We start from the raw sequence: 25,304 nt of genomic DNA on the forward strand, positions 1-25,304 counted from the left end.
CCCAAGGAGACGCAGTCACTCCTCCGACACCCCCTCTGATACAATGGGAAACAAATACAATTTTTTTTTTTACCTCCTCTTTGCTCGATCAGCTGCTGGTGATCTGCATCTCGCACAGCGCATTGAACATTTAAAAGTCTGAACAGCAGCCGTCCTACTCTTTGTCTTTTATTTCCGGCCCCGGGTGTGGTTAAATCTCTTGGCAAAAAGTCTCGTCTCGCGGGACATGAGTCTTTGATATTTTTTAGTTTATAATTTAAAAGCGGAATAAGAATCTGAAGATCAAACAACATCACATTAAAGTCCTGAAAAGAATGATACCAAACATTTATATAGGATTTAAAATAAGCCTGATTTAAAGCGTGACAAAAAACGTCATATAAAATCATTGCACAAAATTGTTGCACTTTTAGGCTTAGGATTTTATATTTAGAGAGTAGATATAATATCAATTATCCACTGACTTAAAAGAGATGAGTTAGGATTATTCCAGTTGAGCGAGATAAGTCTGCGTGCCAATAGTGAAGTAAAGGCCTTTAGATTTTGTTTGTCCTTCTCCACTTTAAGCCCCTCTGTGAGCCCACCAGACACAGATGTTAGTGGGTTAGGAGGGTTTGTGACACCAAGGCTGTCTACTGGCATTTAAAGATTTTGCTCCAGAATGATGTTAATGTCGTGCCGGCCCAAAACACGTTACCCAGTGAGGCAGGAGCTCGTTTGCTATGCTCACAGGTTGGATCTCGGCCGGGAAACATTTTGGACAATTTTAAACGAATGAGATGCGCTTGATATATAATTTTAAGTTGAATAATTGTACGCTTTGCACATATGGAGCTCAAGTGAAATCTGTGCATTGCTACCTTCCACTCCTTTTCTGAGATGTTGAGTGAGTGATCCTTTTCCTCCTGTATTCTGGGGTCTCTGAAGGGGAAGGATTTTAACCCTTAAACTACCGTAACCGGCTATAGTCGGTCCCCAGTGCAATTTGCCAGCACACCGAGCTGATCAGTCCATACCGTACATTCATTGAGCAGCCAGCTCATGACCACTGGCGCCCCCTAGTGATTCAGCATCACTGTACCTGGGATTCAGCCGCTGCACTACTAGACTAGCCTGTGAGCGTCAGCGTTGGCCTTTGTGTGCAGCCAGTTCAAGATCAGTTAGCTCAGTGATTTACTGAATTTGATCAATGGCGTCAGTTGTATCCTTCTACATATCATAAAAAATTGTTTCAGTAGTTTTTAAATAGTTTTTACAGTTCATTGGCAGTGTGTAAAATGATCAGTGTTGCAGTAATTGTGATGCTCTTTGCATGAAAAAAAATGTGTTCCTTTAAAATTTCATTTTTTCTTGGTGAATTGTGACGTTTACTTACAGAGTGCAGCAAAAAGTATTTGCCGTCCAGGGGTTGCATTAACCCCAAAGTGTGTGGCAGTTTAAGTATTACAATGTTTTTTTAAATTACAGAAATGCTGTCCGAGTCCACAAGACTGATCAATATTTCTTCTGGGATAGAGTTGGGGGAGGTGAGGAAAATTGGGCAGGTTTTGTTTAACAAAGTTTCTGATTTGGAGGAACTGAAAGAAATGTGTTGCTGGAAAGTTCAGTTTGGAGTATAATTGTTCTAAGGATGCGAAGACGTTGTCTGTGTACAGATCTCTAAGTGACTTAACCCCGAATGCTTTCCAGACATTAAAAACTGCATACGTTTGAGAGGGTGGGAAAAGGTGGTTATCATGCAGAGGTTCCACAGATAAAAGCTTCTCCATCTTGAAGAACTACCTACATTGGTTCCATATTCTGAGTGAGTGAGTGAAGCACAAATGGGTTGTCAGTATATTGGCGATAACTTGTACTTATTGGGGTACATAGCAAGGAATATAAAGAGGTACTGCAGGATTTTATTTCTATTGGGGACCAAGCCTGTGTATGTTCATCTATTTAGTGAGGGGGGTGTGTTGAGAAGATGGAAAGAGTACTTTGACAGGCTGATGAATGAGAGAGATAGAAGGTTGGATGATGTAGAGATAGTGAATCAGGAACCCTAAAGGGTTAGCAAGGAGAAAGTAAGGACAGCAATGAAGAGGATGTAGAATGGGAAGGCCGTTGGTTCAGATGACATACCTGTGGAAGCATGAAGGTGTTTAGGAGAGACAGCAGGGGAGTTTTAAGTAGATTGTTTAATGGAATCTTGGAAAGTGAGAGGATGCCTGAGGAGTGTAGAAGAAGTGTACTGGTGCTGATTTTTCAGAATAAGGCAGATGGGCAGAGCTGTAATAACTACAGGGGGATAAAATTGATGAGCCACAGCATGAAGTTGTGGGAAAGAGTAGTGGAAGCTCGGTTAAAAAGTGAGGTGATGATTAGTGAGCAGCAGGATGGTTTCATGTCAAGAAAGAGCACCACAGATGTGATGTTTGCTCTGAGGGTGTTGATGGAGAAGTAGAGAGAAGGCCAGAAGGAGTTGCATTGCGTCTTTGTGGACCTGCAGAAAGCATATGACAGGGTGACTGAGAGGAGCTGTGGTATTGTATGAGGAAGTCGGGAGTGGCAGAGAAGTATGTAAGAGTTGTACAGGATATGCACGAGGGAAGTGTGACCATGGTGAGGTCTGTAGTAGGAGGTGGGATTACATCAGGGATCGGCTCTAAGTCCTTTCTTATTTGCAGTGGTGATGGACAGGTTGACAGACGAGATTATACAGGAGTCTGCATGGACTTTGATGTTTGCTGATGACATTGTGATCTGTAGCGATAGTAGGGAGCAGGTTGAGGAGACCCTGGAGAGGTGGAGATATGTTCTAAAGAGGAGAGGAATGAAGGTGAGTAGGACCACCAAGACTGAATACATATGTGTGAATGAGAGGGAGGTCAGTGGAATGGTGAGGACGCAGGGAGTAGAGTTGGTGAAGGTGGATGAGTTTAAATACTTGTGGAAGAGAAGTGAAAATGAGAGTGCAGGACGGGTGGAGTGGGTGAAGAAGAGTGTCAGGAGTGATTTGTGACAGACAGGTATCAGCAAGAGTGAAAGGGAAGGTCTACAGGACGGAGGTGACACCAGCTATGTTATATGGGCTGGAGACGGTGGCACAGGAGACAGAGCTGGAGGTGGCAGAGTTAAAGATGCTAAGATTTGCATTGGGTGTGACAAGGATGGACAGGATTAGAAATGAGGACATTAGAGGGTCAGCTCAGGTTGGATGGTTGCGAGACAAAGTCGGAGAGACGAGATTGTGTTGGTTTGGACATGTGCAGAGAAGAGATGCTGGGTATATTGGGAAAAGGATATTAAAGATAGAGCTGGCAGGAAAGAGGAAAAGAGGAAGGCCTAAGAGAAGGTTTATGGATGTGGTGAGAGGGGACATGCAGGTGACAGGTGTGACAGAGCAAGATGACGAGGACAGGAAGATGTGGATCAAGATGATCCACTGTGGCGACCCCTAACGGAAGCAGCCAGTGGTAGAAGAAGGTTCACCACCCAGTAATAAAATTGAAAAAGTTAGGTAGAGCCAAGCCACCGTCTTGCTTAGGTCTTTGTAGGGTCACCTTTTGGATACGTGGATGTTTTGAATTCCAAATAAGTGAAGTTATGGTTGAATTTAATTTCTTAAAAAATGATTTATGGATGTATTTTGCAATGTTTTGAAGTAGAAAAAGAAGCGTTTTGTAATTTGACAGATATTCACAGAAAAGGTGGGTCTTCAGTTGCTGCTTCAATACATTGAGGGAGTCTGCAGTATGGATGGAGGCGGGCAGCTTGTTCCACCACCTAGAAACCATGCATGAAAAGGCTGTTTATTGAGACTTGAAATCACGTAGAGATGGCATTACCAGATGCTGTTTCCTGGCAGACCGGGGTACGCGAGCATTGTCTCCATATACTGAGGTGCTGACCCATTGACTATTGTGTAGGCCAGCCTCAAGGTTTGAACTTAATCTGTGCCTCTACAGCGAGCAAATGTAGCGACCTGAAGAGAGGAGTGACGCGTGTCTTTTAAGAGGGCCAGTGCTGCGTGTTTGCACTTTTTGGATTTTTCGTCCTTTTTTAACGGCTGCATGTTGTCACTTCTCAGTGAAATGGCCAGCAGGTCAGGAATATGTCAGCCAAGCTTCACTTCATCATGCCTGCCATTAACCATCCAGCAAGGCACTACATCCAGTGTTTTTATGGTGTTTGTGCACATACATGAAATATTGCATAATTTTACAAACATAAAAAGTCAATTTTCAGCCTTGTCCAGTTCTCCTAATGTCATTGGTACAATTTGATGCACTCATATTGTAATAAGGGCACCTTGTGAGACTGAAGCTGCTTTTATTATCCGTGAGCAGTAACATTCCTGTAACAACCTATGGCTGACATACGCCATTGTTCGGTGGCCTGGGTCAACCCGTGACTCATTTATGTTGAAGCAGAGTAGCTTTGGTAGATTTAATGGTGTTGTACGTGTTGGCTTGTTGGTAAGGGAGCTAGCTGAACCCTCGATGTTTGATAAGGCCTGTACAACTCATTATAACCACAATCACATCGGTGTACGTCGTTAGAGGAGCACTGGAATCATCAGGTAGAAGAGTCCTTTCATCTGATTGGCTGAACCAGCAGTGATTCAGCTGTAAAGTGGCCAGTAGTGGGGAGGCGGCTTGTTGGTTGAGGTCTCCAGGACTCTGAACAAATCTGAATCCTCAAATGTGTTATCCTCTACTCTTGCATTTTGCTTTATTTGAACTATTACTATTGTACAGGGAGATTTGCTCAAAAGGAGCCCCAAATATTCTGTTGTAACTTCTGTTAGGATGAAGCAGTCTGAACCAAAAAAATATGCTCTATACCAGGGGTCTCCAACACGTCGCTCTCGAGCTACCAGTAGCTCTCCACCCCTTTCCAAGTAGCTCGCCAAAGGGTTAATAAATCCTACATAAATTTGAAAACTTGATTAGTCACATTAGTGGTGGCCGATCTTTCCAAAAAATCATATCACCATCCTTTTAACACAAACTGACGATCCACAATCTGAATTGCAGTCTCTCTTTTCAGTGTGGCATACACTTAAGAGAATATCCGGACTCAGACTCATCAAGACCTAAGTAACACTTTATTTTAAATATCAAACAAACTTGAATTAAATAGTTCTCTCATTCGCTAGCTAAGCGGAAATAAGAATCGCACGCCCCGAAGCTGGTGAGTGAGTGAGGAGAGACCCTAACCCCTCGGCCCGCTGCTTCTCTCAGATTCGCGCAAATAAATCGGAACCACAAGCGAACTCTGATACATAGTGAAATGAGAGAAGTTGCAGAATCAACTGGAATATTCAAGCAAATTATAGAAAACAAAAGATCTAAATCCATTAAGTAGTTCTCTCGTGAAAAGTAGACAGACAGACAGCGAGACATTGTATTTTATATATTATATACAGTTGGTCCCTAGGTTATGGACATCCGACCTACGACTTACGAAGGGGGCCGCAGTTGCGACGCATGCGCCTCAGTAACTGCCGCTCCGTCATCTTCGGCCTGGGGACGCTGTAAGCGGTGGCTGGAGGTGAGCGATTTCGCTGCTCGCTCAGTGTAGTGTCCCTCAGGCGGCTCCTGGCGGCAAGCGGTGGTGACCCGTGGTCCATAGTCATTGGGGCCACAGCTATTGCTCGTGTGCAGGACAGAGGCTTGATGAGGCGGTTCACTGCCCCCCCCCCCCACTACGCCGCCGCAGCAGCTACTGCTCCTGACTGGACACAGGCTGGATGGAGCGGAGGGGGGCATTTCACTACCCGCCCACAACACACGGCTGCCCCGTTCGTTCTCGGTGGGCGGCTGGTAAAGCTGCAAGCGGTGACCAGGTTGTGGCTGAACGGAGGCCATTGAGGGTGAATGGGGCGGCGGGGGGTAACATTGTAGTGTGTCTCGGATGGCTGCCTGTTGAATGGGGGCGGTGGTGGACGATTCCCTACCCGCCTTAGGCCGCACCGTTTTCGTTCTCAGTGGGCGGACACTGCAGGCGGCATACTGTAGTGGAGGTGACTGTGTGGTGGGCGAATGGTGAACCACCCCTCGCCGCCCCCATTCATTCTCAATAGCAAGCCTGCTTGTACTGTTACGTACATAGCAGGAAGTTGTCTCTTGTCAGTACATCAGACACGTTGACGACTGGTGCCTTCCTGCTGTGATAGTGTGTACAGTGCTGTGCAGAAGAGCTCATCTTAATCTTTTGTCTTCACCCTTCAACAATGTCTCTGAAACACAAATCTGATGTAAGTGCTGGTGATACAGTAAATAAGAGGAAAACCATCACCATTGAAAATTAAAGTAGAAATAATAAAAAGGTCAGAGAGCGGTGAAACTCCATCATTCATTGGCAGAGCACTTGGTTACAGTCAGTCAACAATAGCATTTATTAAAATAAAGTACCTGTTCCGACTTACATGTAAATTCAACTTAAGTACAAACCTACAGTCCCTATCTTGTACGTAACCCGGGGACTGCCTGTATTAGTAAACTTTCAAAATAATATGCAGTTAAAGTCTCAACAGCATCCTCAGCATTTCTGGAGCTTAGTAGAATCTTCACCAAGCAGCTCTGAAAATGTCTTGGGTCTCCATATCTATGCAAGTCTGACATGAATGTCATGAAGTCAAAATTCAGAACATTGAAATTACTCTAGAAAAATGAACCTCATAGCAACCATTTCACGTTGGATGTTTTTCTTCAAATCTTCCACATTGTTCCGATAGACTTTTCCTTTGAGCAGACCCCAATGGAAGAAGTCTGGTGGTGTCCGATCTGGCAACCATGGTGGCCAAAGCCCCTTTGAAATGACCCTGTTGCTGAAGGAGGACTCCATTTCTGCCATGCACTCCTTGCTGATGTGTGACACGTTAAGTTCTTGCACGATCATCCAGTTGATTCTGACATCACTTAAACGAATTGGTGACCCAGTAGGTTCGCACCATGGAGCCGCGCTGCTCAATACTATATACCACCATCCTGATGAGAAGTCGAGTGACTGAGTGAAGGTATGGGCGGTAGGCACTCAGAAGTTGCAAGTGGAGGTTAAACATCATGACAGCTGTCCGGCGCCTACCTCATCACTCTGACGCAGGGGCACCCCAGCTTGTTCGAAGCTCCATATAGTGAGGAGCACGTTGTTTCGTTCAGATTGCTTCATCCTCGTGGGAGTTATTATTGAATATTTGGAGCCTCTTTCGAGTGAGTCTTCCTGTATAATTGTATTGTATTCCTGAGGTGGCAACGAGAGATTGGCCATCTAGCTCTTACTTGTGTTCTGCTTTGCGTGTTCTTTTGAATTTACCCCCTGTCTTGATGCCAGTTGCATGCCCAAACTACCTAAAAAGGGCTCTCTCTCTCTCTCTGTCTCTCTCTCTCTCTCTCTCTCTCTCTGAATTGCTTTTCCCAAGATTTCTTCCGTTTTTTTTTTTTTTACCCCCTACGAGGGCTTTTTTTTTTTTGTCTCCTTAGGGAGTCAAGGCTGGGGGACTGTCAAATCACAGGGTCCATTAAAGCCCATTTTAGCATTCTATGTGTGATTTTTGGGCTATACAAAAAATAAATTATTACAGGCCAGGTGATAGAAGCCAACTGTTCAGACGCTGACCCCTTACTCCTTTCCCGGACCCCCAGAGCACAGAGTAGAGGCGCTATAATGCCGCATATGATGTTGCGCCCTCCTTTGTGGTGCACAGCCACACTCTCTTGAATGCAGGAGGCGGGGTCTCGATGGTTCAGGTGAGAGGCTGCTCTACCAGCCAATGACGTTCTGCAGCATGATGATTGCATACAGTATGTACAGTGGAACCTCGGGTTACGACCGTAATTTGTTTCAAAACTCTGGTCGCAACCCGATTTGGTCGTGACCCGAACTAATTTCTCCCATAGGATTGAATGTAAATACAATTAATCCGTTCCAGACCGTACAAACTGTATGTAAATGTATATTTTTTTAAAGATTTTTAAGCACAAAAAAAAGAATGCACAGTGTAATAGTAAACTAAATATAAAAACATTGAATAACACTGAGAAAGCCTTGAACAACAGAGAAAACTAACATTGCAAGAGTTCACGCTACAGCCTTACGAACCGCTCGCTGTAAACACTTTTTTTTAATTTTAGTTTTAAGCACAGCGAAAAAAATGAAAATTTGAAAAATCCTTAATTTATACAAAAACTAACCATAAACAACCAAGAAAACTTACCTTGCATGAGTCGAGTTCTGGCATGAAGGAAGTGAGGAGGAAGAACTGGCCACTCGTAGAAGGATAGTTTTGCAGCAAATCGCCATGAATCTTCCTGGCTTTCTCGCATAACATCGCCTCGCTTACGCTGTCCCCTGCAAGTTGCTTCTCGTTCAACCACACTAGCAACAGTTTTTCCACCTCTTCCAGCACTTGCGACCTCTGCTTGGTTAACACTGTAACTCCTTTTGCAACATCAGCTGCTTTAATGGCCTCTTTCTGCTTTAGAAGTCGAAATCGTAGATTTTGACTTCTTGTACCCAGCGGCAAGATCAGTAACACGAATGCCACGCTCATACTTTTCAATTATTTCTTTCTTTAATTCGATTTCAGTTTTCTTCAAACCTTTCTTCTCACCAACACCACCACTCTTCACTTGCTTAGATGCCATGGTTATTGCAAAATTAATGCAAAAGCACACGAAATAGAGTACAAAGAGTTCAGAGCGAATGCACGCACATCTGACCGAGAACAATGCACAGGGAGAGACTAAACACATGTGGAAATCATCGGCGTGTACGAACTGGAAGCAAAACTGGCTTGTTCGTCACCCGAATGTGTGGTCGTGAACAGATGCAAAAGTTTGGCAAACTTTTTGGTCGTAACCCGATTTGTATGTGTTCTGAGAAGTTCGTGACCCGAGGTTCCACTGTATGAGGATTATTAGCATGCTCCATATAAGGCTGTTTCTGGACGGTGGATTTTAAATGAAATATCTCTGTTTAAATCTCATGTAATGTACCTCTTAGTAATCCAGTCTTCTGTGTTGTGCCAACAGGAAACCAAGAGGCCCACTAAGAGAATCCCTCCAATGTAATCGTGGGGCTAAAGCTATCAAGTAAGTGAAGGATGTGCACATTGTTTTAGCTGATTATAGTGTCATGTCTTCAAATGCTTGTCTCTCAGGAACAGCCATCAATTTTACTCTTTGCTGTTGTAAACCTTCCCATAGTTCAGGGGTGTCCAACTCCAGTCCTGGTGGGCCGCAGTGGCTGCAGGTTTTCATTCTAACCATCTTCTTAATTAGTGAGCTGTTTTTGCTGCTGATTTGTTTTGCCTTTGTTTTAATTGACGTGACTCAGACCCCTTAGTTGTTTCTTTTTTCTTAATGAGCAGCCAAACAAGAATGAGATGTAAAACATGACCAGCTCACCTGAAAATAAAGAAAGGTGAACATCTCAGTCATGTTGGTCTGCTCAGGTCACTAAAACATCTTGACGGTGGTCTTAGAAAAAAACAGAACGAGAGCAAGAGCAGCAACAAGTCCTGATATTCAATAACGACTTTTAATTAACAGCAAGAGTTGGCTTCTCACTAAGAAACTGTGAAATTGGCCGGAGTTTGATGTTCCAGTTTAGCTGCTCATCTGTCGGCTCCTTTCACGTCTCATTTCTGTTTGGCTGCCATTTAATGAAAAAAGGAATCAATTCAGAGGGCTGAATCCTTCAAAACAGGGCTATTAAAGTGAAGGGGAAAGGAGTTCATTAGCAGTGAAAACTGATTAGAAAAAGGGTTAGAATGAAAACCAGCAGCCACTGCGGCCCACCAGGACCGGAGTTGAATATCCCTGCCATAGAAGATGGACCACCCAGGCATTCCTTTTTGAGGCATCCAATGGAACTTGTGTGGTTTAATGAAAAATTGTATATTCTGCATTGGAAATCCATTTTACAATTTTTTTTTTCTTTTTCTCATCCTCTTGTTTTATTTGTAAAGTGGTGGTGACCCTTCAGCTGTTCCACATGAGGACTAAAAATGAAAGATGAGCAATATGTGTTCTGCTTATGGGAGGGGCGCTTTTGGCCAGCAAAGGTATGTGGAGGTTTGTTAGTTCTTTGCACATTTATAACACCATAGGACAATTCTGCTATGAAGCTCTTTGAGCTTCATAATAATTAATAATTCTTTCTTTGCATTTATATAGCGCTTCTCTCACTACTCAAAGCGCTCAGCAATTGCAGGTTAAGGGCCTTGCTGAAGGGCCCAACAGAGCAGAGTCCCTTTTGGCATTTACGGGATTTGAACCGGCAACCTTCCGATTGCCAGTGCAGATCCCTAGCCTCAGAGCTGTAGTCTCGCACTTCCGGGCCAGACAGACACACACACACTTCCATGTGTAGACGTTTATATATAAGACGTCACAAACTCTAAGACATAGCCATTATCATATGGTTTACTAGCCATTATCTAAATAATTCTAAAATTAAAACACTAAAATAAAACACAAATATTTTGAGCAGTATTTTCCATTCTGTAAAATCACAATTTTCCAACAGCATTACAGTTACTTACCCCCGTGTTGCTTGTAGATATGGCCGAGAAAATGTTTTCATGCAGAATGGAGCTGATAAAAGTTTCTTCTGTAATAAGCGTGTGTGCTGTACAACAGCAGACAATATCAAAATGTCCGTGGTGGGGGGCTGTCATGTTTGCTCATGTCACATAATCCACACGTGATGTCATCAATTCATATGTTCTTATTTTCTGAACACTTGCATGATTTCTAAATTACTGCTAATTGAAAACACTCTTGTGAACTTAAACAGAATATGCTCAGATGCAAATGAGCATTTAAATTGTCAGTTCGCCTCCCATTGTTATATTTACATTTATAGCAACGAGCCACAATTGGAGTACCTGGGGGTTATTTAGCAGCAGACCATGAAACTACACGAATGAATTTGAATTTCTGCTTGTTGTAGCATCTCCAAATGGCACAAGTATGAGGCATAGTCTTTTCCCAATCGTGTGCTCACTCACTTTTCTTTAAGAACCTTTAGTTTTACGTGTCTCTCAGTGAACCTTCTACTACTATGTGATGGCGCGTGTGGAGTACTGGACTGGTAACATCACTTCAAGAGAGGTCCACCAAATTGGCAAGCTAATGAAAAGGGCAGGCTCAGTTATGAGACACACTCAGGACCCACTTTAGATCATAGCAAAGGAGAGGATGAAAACAAAACCGAGTGCAGCTATGAACAACACTGCACATCCTCTCTCTGACACACCAACACTGAGGACTTTCAGCCATTGAGTCATTTAGCAGAAGTATGTCAAGGAACACACACACATGCCTTTGGCTTAATAAACTACAGGTGGTTACTAGCTCATACAGAATAATAAAAATATGTAGGCATAAGTCTTTTTAATCCTAACTCTTATATCTTAATGCTTAGTAGAATATAATGTCTACTTTTCACATGTGCTTATAATACTTTTCTAATATGCAGAGATTACCAATTTTAAGAATACAACTCTCTATAATGGGAGACTAAATTTGGAGTGCACGGTGGCGCAGTGGGTAGCGCTGCTGCCTCACAGTTGGGAGACCTGGGGACCTGGGTTCGCTTCCTGCGTCCTCCCTGCGTGGAGTTTGCATGTTCTCCCTGTGTCTGCGTGGGTTTCCTCCCACAGTCCAAAGACATGCAGGTTAGGTGGATTGGCAATTCTAAATTGGCCCTAGTGTGTGCTTGGTGTGTGGGTGTGTTTGTGTGTGTGTCCTGCGGTGGGTGGGCACCCTGCCCAGGATTGGTTCCTGCCTTGTGCCCTGTGTTGGCTGGGATTGGCTCCAGCAGACCCCCGTGACCCTGTGTTTGGATTCAGCAGGTTGGAAAATGGATGGATGGAAATTTGGAGTGTAATTGTTCATAGGATGCAAAGACATTATTTATATACAAATCTGTAAATGATTTAATCCCTGTTTCAATTCTAAGTTTTGCATATCAGGACATAACCAAAAAAAAAATCATCTGCTTCTTAGCAGGTCTTACCATTAGATAAATATAACCTCAGATGAACAGCAATACATAACATGTTACACCATATTGTTGTTTATTTAACAAAAAAAATGTGAAATTTGAAATGAAATTTAATACCAGCAAATGTAAGGTTTGAATACACAATGGGTATGAGAAGGACTTAGGAGTCGTAGTGGACTCTAAGCTATTGACTTCCTGACAGTGTTCAGAAGCCATTAAGAAGGTTAACAGAATGTCAGGTTATATAGCTCCTTGACATATGGAGTCCAAGTCACAGGAGGTTCTGCTCAAGCTTTATAACACATCGGTGAAGCCTCATATGGAGTCCTGTGTGCAGTTTTGGTCTTCATAAAGACATAGCAGCACAAGAGAAGGTCCAGAGAAGAGCGACTAGGCTGATTCAGGGCTACAGGGGATGAGTTATGAGGAAAGATTAAAAGAGCTGAGCCTTTACACCAGGGGTCCTCAATCACAGTCCTGGAGGGCCACAGTTGCTGCAGGTTTTTGTTCTAACCCGGTTGCTTAATTAGAAAGCAATTCTTGCCAATAATTTAATTTCATGTCTTGTTTAGTGCTTTAACTCTATGTCAAGTCATTCTCATATCCTAGATTTTCTTCCCCTTTCTAAGGATACCATCCAAATGATTTGAAGGCTAAAATGGATGAGTAATTCTCAGTCCTTCACTTTTTTTCTCTTCACTTTCCTTCCAAGTATTTAATTAAACCCAATAGTGCACAATAAATACACACAGGTGTAAATGGTAACAAGCTAAATGGAGAAATGCTGGTTTCTTTTGTCATTTGCATCTTATTGGTAATTAGGAGCCATTAAAAACCAGGAATACCGCAGTTAAAGACTAAAATAAGCAGTAAGGGTTCAAAATCTTAACGAGCGAGATGACTAAACTGAAGCAGAAGTGTTACTGAAGCAATAAGGGCTTCTTATTAGGCCATTGGGTTGGAGCAAAAACCTGCAGCCACTGTGGCCCTCCAGGACTGTGATTGAGGACCCCTGCTTTACAGTTTAAGCAAAAGGAGATGAAGAGGAGACCTAAGTGAAGTGTTTGAAATTATGAAGGGAATTAGAGCAGTGGATTGAGACGGTGACTTTAAAATGAGATCATCAAGAACACAGGGACACAGTTGGAAACTTGTGAAGGGGAAATTTCAAACAAACATTGAGAGGTTTTTCTTTACACAAAGAACGACAGACAGTTGGAATAAGTGACCAAGTAGTGTGGTAGACAGTAAGACTTTAAGGACTTTCAAAACTCAACTTGATGTTTTTTTGGAGGAAATCAGTGGATAGGACTGGCGAGCTTTGTTGGGCTGAATGGCCTGTGCTCGTCTCGAGTGTTCCGATGTTCTAACTAAGCCAAAATGCAGAAGCAGTGTGTAAAAAAATTAAGTGCACCCTTACTGCTTCCATAGGAATTTAAAAGGATATGTAGCAGCCTGGTGCAGCTTAACAAATGCACTCGATTAATTGATCATCAGCAAGTGTGACCACTTCAATAAAACCAGACATTCTGGAACATTCAGGTGTATGTGAACGCAGTGCCAAGGAGGAACAACATCAACAGTGATCTCAGAGAAGCAGTTGTTTCTGCCCATCAGTCAGGCCATTTCCCAAACAATTTGAAGTCCATCATTCTACAGTTAGAAAGATTATTCACAGGTGGAAAACATTCAAGACAGTTGCCAGCCATCCCAAGAGTGGACATCCCAGCAAGTTCACCCCAAGGTCAGATCTTGCGATGCTCAGATAAACTGCAAAAAACCCAAGAGCTCCATCTCCAACTCTACAGGCCTCATTTAGCTTGTTAAATGTTAAAGTTCATGACAGTACGATTAGAAAAAAGACTGAACAAGTATGGCTTGTTTGGAAAGGTTACAAGGAGAAAGGCTCTTCTCTCTAATAAGAACATGGCAGCACAGCTTGGGCTTGCAAAGCTGCACGTGAACAAACCACAAGACCTCTGGAACAGTGTCCTTTGGATAGTCAAGACCAAAGTCGAGATGTTTGGCACAGTGCCACATTTGATGAAAACCACACACAGCACATCAGCACAAACACCTCAGACCAACTGTCAAGCACAGTGGTGGAGGGCTGGTGATTTGGGCTTGTTTTGCAGCCACAGGATGTGTGCACGTTGTAGTGATTGAGTGGACCAGGATCTCCTCTGTGTACCAAAGTGTTCTGGAGTCAAATGTGATGCCATCTGTTCGACAGCTAAAGTTTGGCCAAAATTGTGTCATGCAACAGGATGATGATCTCAGGCACACCAGCAGATCTACAACAGAATGGCTGAAAAAGAAAAGAATCGAGATGTTGCAATGGTCAGACCTCAACCAAATTGAAATGCTGTGGCGGGACCATAAGAGAGTCATGCAGGGACGAATGGCCACAAACCTCAATGACCTGAAGCAGTGTTGTAACAATGAGCGGGCCAGCATTCCTCCACAATGATGTGAGAGATGGATAAAGACAGAGACAGACGACAGTGACTTCAAGTTATGGCTACTAAAGTTGCTTCTACAAACCATTCAGTCATGGGGTCTACTTAGTTTTTCACACGTTGTGTCTTCTCCATTTTGGCTTCATTTTTGTTAAATAATGATATGGTAGAATCTGTTGTGTGTTGTCTTACACCTGAAGTTAGATTTAAATAATTATAGAACCTGGTAAGGACCAGAGGTTTCTTTATTATGTCCTGATATGTAAAACCGTAGAACTGTGAGTGAGGGTACTTTTGTTTTCACGAGACGGTATATACAGTACACACAATTATATACAATTTGCACGTTCAAAAACACATGTAGTTTTTGTTATGTTGACTTGTTTTTCATTAAACTTACAATCTGTGGGTGGAAACCACCAATCTACTGTCTCTTCTGTGTGTGCGTGTGTGTGTGGTGTTCTTCTGTTTTTCTAATTACTGTTTTATTTTTGTAAATCTGTAGCTTACTTTGACATTGTGAAATATAGCAGGCGACAATAGACGTCAAAATTTCGGACCTTGAATGCAGTTCATAACGGCTGTGAGAAATTATATTTATGATAAATTCTTCTTCCTCTTTCTAGTGTATAAAACATCATGCTAAGGACACCAAATCGAGCCAAGATGAAATTGAGGTGGAGGTCCTTTATGTAGGAAAACGGTAAGGTTTGCTCAGGCTTTTGGGCACTTACGTATCTCTGCTTTTAGCCATGGGGCATTTTATTTTTAACATATAAGGAACAATCAATGGGGTTTTTTTTGGGTTTGTTGAAAGAGTAGATTTTTCCAAATATTTTGCATTTTGGTAACCTGTGTATGCTGCTAAGTATTAATGGAGTCTTATTCAGGAGTGCAGTGGTTTCATTAATATATAAATAAATACCTGATAAATAAGAGCAAAGGTGTCCTTTCATAAAAACGAGAAATTTAAGAAGTGCTACAGGTGCGTTAAAGGAACATCTGTTATGAATGCAAGATGGGAGACATTGTCATACAGGAAGCAACCTTTGAAAAGGATTTAGGGGTTTATGTTGATGCAACATTTTCATCGACTGAGCAATGAACAGAAGTAAATAAAATGTTAGGTTATATCATAAATAAAATTGTCGAATTTAAGTCAAGGGACATCATGCTTAAACTGTATAATGCACTAGTAAGAGCACATCTGGGGTGTTGTGTGTAGTTCTGGTCCCCACGGTACAAGAAAGACATAGCAGTACTTGAAGCTGTGCAGAGGAGAGACTTAAGGACATGTCGTGCTGCAATAGACGCAGAGAATTAAACCTGTTTGGACTGAGTGGTGACCTAATCCAGGACTTTAAAATCCTCAAAGGCATTGATAAAGTCAATCCAGCAACATTCTTTCAGCTTAAGGGTGAATCAGGTACTTGAGAACATCAGAGGAAATGAAGGGAAAGTGCATTTGAAACTGAAGCCAGGAAGCTCTTCCTTATGCAGAGAGTTGAGGGACTCTGGAAAAAACTACCAAGACATGGAGTTGAAGCAGAAACCTTTACAACCTTTAAGAAAAACCCAGATGAGATATTGGGACATCTTAGCTATGGGGTAAACAAGCGAGCTTGATGGACTGAATGGTCTCCTCTCATTTGTGAAATTTCTTATGTTCTAGAAGACAGCCTAAACAGAGCTGAATGCTGTCTGGAAAAAGAAGTCTTAAAATATTTATATGCGCCAGCTCCACCCTCCTGGCAAACCTACTCTGGATAGGCAGGTTAAAAAAATTGATGGACTGATATTTATACGAGGGCAATCCCAAAAGTAAGGTCTCCTGTTTTTTTAGAAATACAAACAACCGTTTATTTTCTATAATGTTTACATCATTTTAAAGGATAAAGACTTATTTCTTTTTCTACATAATCGCCATTTCGGTTGATGCATTTTTGTAGACGCTGTGGTAGTTTTAGAATGCCCATGTCATACCAGCTCGCCGCCGTGTCCTTCAGGAAGCGTTGAACCTCATCTTTCACCTCTTCATCGGAACAGAATCGTCTTCCGGACAAATGTTCTTTCAACTTAGGGAACAGGTGGTAGTCACTGGGTGCCAAATCCAGACTATAGGGTGGGTTGATGATGAAGTTCCAACCGCCGATCTTTACGCATGTTTTCCTCAACCTTCGCGACTGTCTCGTTGGAAATTGACGGTCTCCTGCGTGAACTTCGCACTTGGCGGTTCAACAGGAGCTCCATTTTCAAGGGCTGCCAAGCCAAGATTGAGCATCCCAGCGAAGCCGCACATGCTTGTTTGGGAGTGGAGGAAGCACCAATCACAACAGTGTGGCCAACAGCTGTACGAACAGTCTCTTTACGTCCCCACCGCTTTGGAGACCTTACTTTTGGGATTGCCCTCGTATGTTCCACTGATACCCAAGTACAAAGTGCCTGTCCACTTAAGACGTCACCAGTGCTCTTTTTGATTTCTGCCATTCTGAGCTTATTTTAAATAGGCAGCCCTGCCATTTTCTCTGCTGCTTGTTTTTTGCATTTTTAAGGCATATGGCTTGCCCACCCACTTTCAGAAAAAATTGATCATATTATTTTCTCCAACACAAAAAATAGACCCTTTCGGTTGTGAAAATAATGTAGAAAAGTAATTTTGCTAGTTGGTACGAGCCGTGGATAGGACACCAGGAGAAGCTTTGGATTGATGGATGCTTTGCAGAGTCAACAATAATAGACAGTGCTTGACCCGTGTGTTTGTTTTGTCCTTTGCAGTAGCACAGCCCATCCTGTCAGCTCAGATGTGGAGTACTGATGAGCTGTCATTGTACCCTGAAAAATCTATGAAAGAATCTACTGACTAATGCATGCAGTGTGCAAGTCAGTCAGGTGTCCTGGGCTGGTAACATCACCTCAAGAGAGACCCACCGAATCAACAAGCTAATTAAACTGGCAGGCTCAGTAATGGGAGGCACTCTGGACCTTCAGACCCTAAGCTTTGAGGTTGCAGTGAGGGAGAGAGTAAGGAATATGGGTAATTTGGACCTTGCAAGTAGAAGAGAGGCCTGTCTGTCTGATGTCTCATCCTTTACATACCGTGACTGAATAGAATAAATGTGTGAAAAAAACAGGAGCAGAGCTCGCCGTATTTGTAAACCCTTCGTGCAGTACCAGCTCCATCAGACATCATATTATTAGCTGTCAGAAAAAGGGGTAAATGTGCAATTCTGTGATGGAAAGTCATCACGCAATCACATAATTTGACCTGTCTCGCAATTACTAGTCACGTAAATTGTATAACCACAAGGGGTGCTAGTGAGCCACAGGCACAGATTCAAGATTCTTTATTTGTCACATGCATAGTTAGACAGGACAACACGCAGTGAAATGCATCCTGATCCCTTATGAAAAACTGTGCAAAGTTAGAAGAATATCAGTTAGATTAACAAAATTCATAGATTGAAAGATAACAGTATAGTAGAACATAATAAATAAGTAAAATTATGTGAATAAAGTAGAATTAAGTGTTAAGGTGCAATAGTGCAGTGATTATTGTGCAAAACCAAAGTTAGACTGGTGCATAGTTAAATGACAGATGTGATGGATGGCCGGCTAAATATTCCGGCCCACATCTCCAGGCCGCCAGGTGGAGCCTTCCCAACAGCATGGAGGTTCCCCGAATTCCAGCAGGGCCTTATAGACCTTGTGGTTTGTAGACACAGCCTTGCTGGATACCTTGGGGACCACCGGGAGTCGCTGTAGGGAGGCTGTCGGACTCTTGCATGCCCTATAACCCGGAAGTGCGTCATGATCACATGACAAGAAGAAACGATGTGCTTCCGGGTTGAAGAAACAGACTTTTGCCCTGACCTGGAAGCAGTGAGAACTTGTGGATTGTGGGACAGGAACACCTCCGGGTCAGGGGATATAAAAGGACTCTGGGAAAGCCCAGGCATTGAGCTGAGCTGGGAGGAAGGGTGGCGAAGTGTCTGGGAGAGGAGGAGTGTTTTTTGTGCTTTATTATTGATTATTGTATGTATAGTGTGGAGTGGAGGGTACTTAGTGCACAGTCTTATCATAAAAATAAAATGTCTTGGACTTTTACCTGGTGTTTGACGTGGTACCTGAGAGTTCGAGAGGTCGATAACAGCCTCAACTGTTACACAGACCAATTCCAAAAAAAGGTAAGGGTAGACGGCATAGTACAACTTACAGTCCAGTCTAAGTATGTGGAGGGTCATGGTTCAGATGGCATGTTTTAATTTAACAGTCTTATGGCTTGAGGATAGAAACTCCTTCTGAGTCTCTCTGTCCTGGCCAGGATGCTACAAAACCTTTTTCCTGATTTTAACAGATGAGACAGGGTATTGCTGGGATGAGAGGAGTCTTTGATAATGCTGAGAGCTCTGGTCCTACATCTTCTGGTGTAAATGTCCTGCATAGATGGTAGAGCTGACCTGCAGCAGCGTTCTGCTGCACAGATCACTCTCTGTAGGGCTTTACGGTCCTGAACACAGCAGTTTCCAAACCAATATGTAATGTTCTGTGTCAGGATACTTTCCACAGCGCCAGAGTAGAAAGTCTTTCGAATCCCTGAAGAAACCCCAAATTTCCAGAGCTGTCTGAGATGGTAGAGTCTCGCTTTGTCCTTTTGGTCTGAACTTGGAAAAAATCTGTCGTCCCGTGCACCAGATTTTACACTCTGTTTTATACTGTCCTATATTTGACCACCTGGATTAATAAAGTGACCTGTTTATGGACAATCTTTCTGATTCCGCCAAAGGAGCGTTGCCCACTGCCTCCCGACTCTGACTCGATTTATGAGAGGCAGTGGGCTTCCTTTTATACTAGACCTGGGAACTGCTTCCAGTCTCCTGTCTGGGTACAGGGCAACATCCTCTGGTGGTATCCAAAGACCCTGACAGGACAGCATTTCTGGACTCCCAACTCCCATGTCATTCTGTGAGTGTCTCCTGCTATGCAAGCGTTTTACTGTTTATACTTGTGCGCGTACTGAAAGAATCCACCAGGTGGCAGTGCGAGATTGTGCAAGAACAGATTGGGCTTCGCTATGTTGTGAACTGCCTGGAACACCCATTAAATTCCGATGACACCTTACCGCAATATTCCTGAAAAGGATGTTTAATGATTACATCCATTAATCCAGGGATGTGTCCATTCCAGCAAGCATTGGGCACGAGGCAGAAACAATCCCTAGACGGGGCATCAGTTCATCGCAGGGTGAATACAAGCACTCACATATTCTAGCGTCATTTTAGTGTCACCAAATCTGCATATCTTTGGAAGGAAGCCGGAGCCCACTGTGGAAACCCAGCAGGAAAACATGCAAACTCCAGGCAGGGAATACCAGCAATGTGACTTCCTGCGAGGCAGCAGTGCTACCGCTCCGCCACCGTGTCACCCCCATGTTTGTAATTATTAATTTCATTTAAATAATGAATACTGTTAACGATTTATCTGTAAAATGTAACATACATACTGTAATGCATTTCATCATGAAAGTGATATCAAGTATAAACCTAAGGATTCTAAATGTGCAGAGAGCTGGAATATCATACATGTAATGTGTTCTGTGTGGTGATCTATTGCTGTTTGCCGCTGCTGTCAGGTCAGGAGGAAGCCCCAGAAAAAAAAAAAGACACACAAAAGATGGTATGTGGGACTTTTAAAATGTATCGTGTCATTACGATCAGGAATTTATCGACGCTTGAATATAAAAGCACCACGAATGTATCTGTATGTCGGCATTTTGCATCACCACATCGAACCATTCATCAAACATCGAAGTGCGCACATCGATCCCGTAGGATCCGCATAGCGGCTTTCTGTCACATGTAGATAATGAACAGAGACCCTGATGTCACGTTCCAACTTTGATTACACTGCGCCCCCTGACTTTTTGCTGGTACTGCAACTCACACACACGTCACATTAATTTCTGAGGACCTGCTCAGAGGACTCATCAAATGAACACCGGGAAGGGAATGCGTGGCAGCCATGATGCATGTGCGTATGGGATCTGAGCGTGAAGTATAAACGAGTCCTTAATCTGGTCAAGCCTTAAGGAAAACGGCAAACTGTCATGTAGGGGGAATGAACTACTCACCGTAAGCCTGTTTGCTCAGTCCATCCATTATGGCCTCCTGGCCGGGTATAAATACATCCTTTATCCCAGCCAGGATGCCTGTCTTTGCTCACTCGTGCCTACATTTGACATGCACTGGCAATCAAATCAGTGACTGCAGTTGTCAACGTTAGCGTACCGTTCGACTAGAAGTTGTGTAATGTGACTTAAGCCTTAGGTTTTTGTTAATAAAAAATATTTATTATGGGTGATATGTGAATGTATACTTTGAAATCCACAGAATGATAATGACTTTCAAGGGAACTGAATACTTTTATGAGACACGTGTATATTAAAAATTCACGTAATTTATACGTACTAGCCATGGTACCTGTTTAAGACTGGTAATAGAATAATCTATATATATAAAATCCCTATGTGCGTCCAGGTGTCCGTGTGTGGGTGTCTTCTGGTGAAGTGCGCATGCGCGGGGCACGGTGCAATGCGCAATATTACTGTTAGAGAAAGTTAGAGGCATTTTACGGAAATACAAACCAATATTACTGCGAGAGGAAACTAAAGGTACACAATACAGTGATGCATATTACAGCCACATACAAGCCAGTATTACTGTCAGAGGAGATTAAAGGCTTATTACCGACGCGCACGCCTGTATTACCGCAAGAGAAAATTAAAGGTATATTATGGACGTACAAGACGATATCCTTCAATAAGGGCGCGCACAAAAAGGCGAGCCTCAAAAGGGCGACCTCAATTGGTCGCAGCGAATAAAGGCGCGCGTAAATAAAGATCTGCACCTTTGTTGCTCTTCACATATTCCTTATTGAATAGAGACGTACAAGACAGTATTACTGTAACAGAAAATTAAAGACACACAATACACGGCGGCAGCCCACGAAGAACGGTCAGCTCAGCAAGTAAACATTAACAAAAGAAAGGCTGAAAGAAAGAAAAATACGACCAACAAAAAGAATGAGGTCAAAGTCCCTTGCCATTTAATATAGACTGTTCCTACTAATGTTTATGCACTACTGTTCTAGCTCCCGTTATTGTAACGGGCTAAATGACTAGTTTAAAAATATTTGCCTTCTCTTGCTCTACGTGTACCTTGTGATTGTCCGAGGGAATGACAGGCTTAAACAGAAATAAATTTTATTCAATAGTTTGAACAAAAAGAACAGTAAAAGCTTAAAAAGGAAACAAAACTTGTGGCCATCAGAATAATTGGGCTGGTACAGTTCTGGCTTTTTCATCTGCTGTCCACAAGTTGTGCAGCTCCTTTACTGTGGTTGCTCTGAAAAGAAGTGACGCCTTTTTCCAGGCATTCGTGTTTTTATAGCCCAGAGACTGGAAGGGGTGGAGTCAGTTGCTCTTACTGGAAGGTTTCCCTGTACTGTGGAGGAAGAAAAAGATTAGAAGATAGCGGTAGCGCCCCCTCTTGGCCCGAGGTGGTATCACATACCTGGGAAGAACTTGAAGGATGACACTCTGATGCACATGTGTGATAACCTTCAGCGCCTTTCCTCTGTATCTGCGTATGTGTGTGTGTGTGTGTGTGTGTGTGAATGTCTCTCTACCGTTGCTCCCTCTCTTGAGCGCCGTGACAAGAAATACTCTCCAGACATTATAAAGGTTTGGGGCAGCCACCCATATATTATATCCTGGCTGCAAAAATTCGAAAATAATTGAACAGAGATGTTCACAAGACTGAGGTCAAAACAGAACTACCAGACTGGAGGTAAGATGGTGGTTTTAAAGGCCCGGAGAGGAAGTGACATCATCCAAAGCACCGGAACCGGAAATGTCATCCAAGGCACCAGAACCTGGTGGGATTTCCTGAGAATGGTCTGCAAGGAACTGAGAAAGACCGTCTGCACACCCCTCCCGCCCCCTGATCTGATACAGTGGGTACGGAAAGTATTCAGACCCCTTCAATTTTTCACTCTTTGTTATATTGCAGCCATTTGCTAAAATCATTTAAATTAATTTTTTCCCTCATTAATGTACACACAGCACCCCATATTAACAGACAAAAAAAGAATTTTTGAAATTGTTGCAGATTTATTAAAAAAGAAAAACTGAAATATCACATGGTCCTAAGTATTCAGACCCTTTGCTGTGACACTCATATATTTAACTCGGGTGCTTTCCATTTCTTCTGATCATCCTTGAGATCACCTTCATTTGAGTCCAGCTGTGTTTGATTATACTGATTGGACTTGATTAGGAAAGCCACACACCTGTCTATATAAGACCTTACAGCTCACAATGCATGTCAGAGCAAATGAGAATCATGAGGTCAAAGGAACTGCCTGAAGAGCTCAGAGACAGAATTGTGGCAAGGCACAGATCTGGCCAAGGTTACAAAAAAATTTCTGCTGCACTTAAGTTTCCCAAGAGCACAGTGGCCTCCATAATCCTTAAATGGAAGACGTTTGGGACGACCAGAACCCTTCCTAGAGCTGGCCGTCCGGCCAAGCTGAGCTACCGGGGGAGAAGAGCCTCGGTGAGAGAGGTAAGAAGAACCCAAAGATCACTTTGGCTGAGCTCCAGAGATGCAGTCAGGAGATGGGAGAAAGTTGTAGAAAGTCAACCATCACTGCAGCCCTCCACCAGTCAGGGCTTTATGGCAGAGTGGCCTGTCGGAAGCCTCTCCTCAGTGCAAGACACATGACAGCCTGCATGGAGTTTGCTAAAAGACACCTGAAGGACTCTGATATGGTGAGAAATAAGATTCTCTGGTCTGATGAGACCAAGATAGAACTTTTTGGCCTTAATTCTAAGCGGTATGTGTGGAGACAACCAGGCACTGCTCATCACTTGTCCAATACACTCCCCACAGTGAAGCATGGCGGTGGCAGCATCATGCTGTGGGGGTGTTTTTCAGCTGCAGGGACAGGACAACTGGTTGCAATCGAGGGAAAGATGAATGCGGCCAAGTACAGGGATATCCTGGACAAAAACCTTCTCCAGAGTGCCAAGGACCTCAGACTGGGCCGAAGGTTTACCTTCCAACAAGACAATGACCCTAAGCACAAAGCTAAAATAACGAAGGAGTGGCTTCACAACAACTCTGTGACTGTTCTTGAATGGCCCAGCCAGAGCCCTGACTTAAACCCAATTGAGCATCTCTGGAGAGACCTAAAAATAGCTGTCCACCAACGTTTACCATCCAACCTGACAGAACTGGAGAGGATCTGCAAGGAGGAGTGGCAGAGGATCCCCAAATCCAGGTGTGAAAAACTTGTTGCATCTTTCCCAAGAAGACTCATGGCTGTATTAGCTCAAAAGGGCGCTTCTACTAAATACTGAGCAAAGGGTCTGAATACTTAGGACCATGTGATATTTCAGTTTTTCTTTTTTAATAAATCTGCAACAATTTCAAAAATTCTTTTTTTTTTGTCTGTCAGTATGGGGTGCTGTGTGTACATTAATGAGGAAAAAAATTAATTTAAATGATTTTAGCAAATGGCTGCAATATGACAAAGAGTGAAAAATTGAAGGGGGTCTGAATACTTTCCGTACCCACTGTGTGGTATTATCACTACTCAAGCCCTTTAGCTGTCTCCTATTCGCACTTGTGTGACAGCGAGTTTCCGTAAAGCCTGCCTCTCAGACTTGGTCATTATTTTTGAAGAGCCTTTCTCACCTCCCGTCCAGTTTTATACTTCAAGCGTTGGAGTGCACCTTTTCTCTTTGCTGTGTGATCTTTGTCAGTGCTGTGTTACTGCCTCCTCAGCTTGGCTTCTGCTGTCTTTTCTCACTTCTTAGGGAAAAGGTGTTACTCATTCTGGCCCAAATGTTTAGATGCTGAAGTTCCCTAATGGTTCTGTAATGGCTGCTCCTAAGCAGACAGGGCTCGGTGATTAGCTTGGCAGACTGGAGAAGAGTTTGTTAGCTTTGACTTTCTAAGCAAGACTATCTCATAGCTTTTCAGGTTCAGAGATCAGGATTGAGATGTTTTCAGTCATCTTTAAGAGTTCACCATCCCTGAAAGAATCCCCAGGGTGTGCAGTGAGTGTCCAGTGAATATCCTAGAGAGAGAAAGGAAGCTTCTGGTGCATGTGGCTCTAAAGGAAGGTCTGACCTTCTCCTGATTGGATTAAAGTAACTTCCAGTGACTTATTGGTGCGTTCTTCTGTTCATCTTAGTCATCACCCTTTGAATTATCAGTGTTTGAGTCCATTTTGCATGTCTTCTGGCTCGAAATGTCTGCAGAGGGGCCTGTGGACAGATGTCAGGTCACCTCTGATTTGTTATCAGATGAAGTCCAAGCAGATCCTGGTACAAGCTGGAGTTCAGGGTTTTTTTGGGGGGGGGGGGGGTTTATGCAGCTGGATTCTGGACTTTCTCACTGAAAGACCTCAAACAGTACAGATTGGGAATATAAGATCTAACACCATCACACTGAGCACAGGTGCCCCCCAGGGTTGTGTGCTGAGCCCGCTACTCTTCACGCTGTTGACCCATGATTGCACCTCCAACTCTGACACAAACCACATTATCAAGTTCGCCGATGACACTGCAGTAGTGGGACTCAGAAGAGGTGGAACGGTTGGCACTTTGGTGTAAAGACAATAATCTGTCTGTTGAAAAGACAAAAGAGTTGATTGTTGACTTCAGGAAGACAAAGGCTGTCCATCTCCCACTCAACATTGATGGCGTCACAGTAGAGAGAGTGAAGAGCACCAAGTTCCTCGCTGTTCATATCACAGAGGACCTGTCGTGGACCAAAAACG

The 25,304-nt window shown here is 43.2% G+C and overlaps 1 protein-coding gene across 1 annotated transcript in view; it reads left to right on the forward strand.

Moving 5' to 3' along the window:
- The window catches only part of LOC114662902 (PWWP domain-containing DNA repair factor 3B-like), a 123,856-nt gene that overhangs the window by 10,365 nt on the left and 88,187 nt on the right, over positions 1-25,304 (forward strand). The window contains exons 2-4 of the mRNA XM_051934989.1: positions 9,021-9,080; positions 9,959-10,054; positions 15,086-15,162. Of these exons, the coding sequence (XP_051790949.1) occupies positions 9,998-10,054; positions 15,086-15,162 (134 nt within the window). The 5' untranslated portion in view covers positions 9,021-9,080; positions 9,959-9,997. The remainder of the gene's footprint in view (positions 1-9,020; positions 9,081-9,958; positions 10,055-15,085; positions 15,163-25,304) is intronic.

Source organism: Erpetoichthys calabaricus, chromosome 12 (assembly GCF_900747795.2).
Source record: "Erpetoichthys calabaricus chromosome 12, fErpCal1.3, whole genome shotgun sequence".
NCBI classification, from domain to species: domain Eukaryota; kingdom Metazoa; phylum Chordata; class Cladistia; order Polypteriformes; family Polypteridae; genus Erpetoichthys; species Erpetoichthys calabaricus.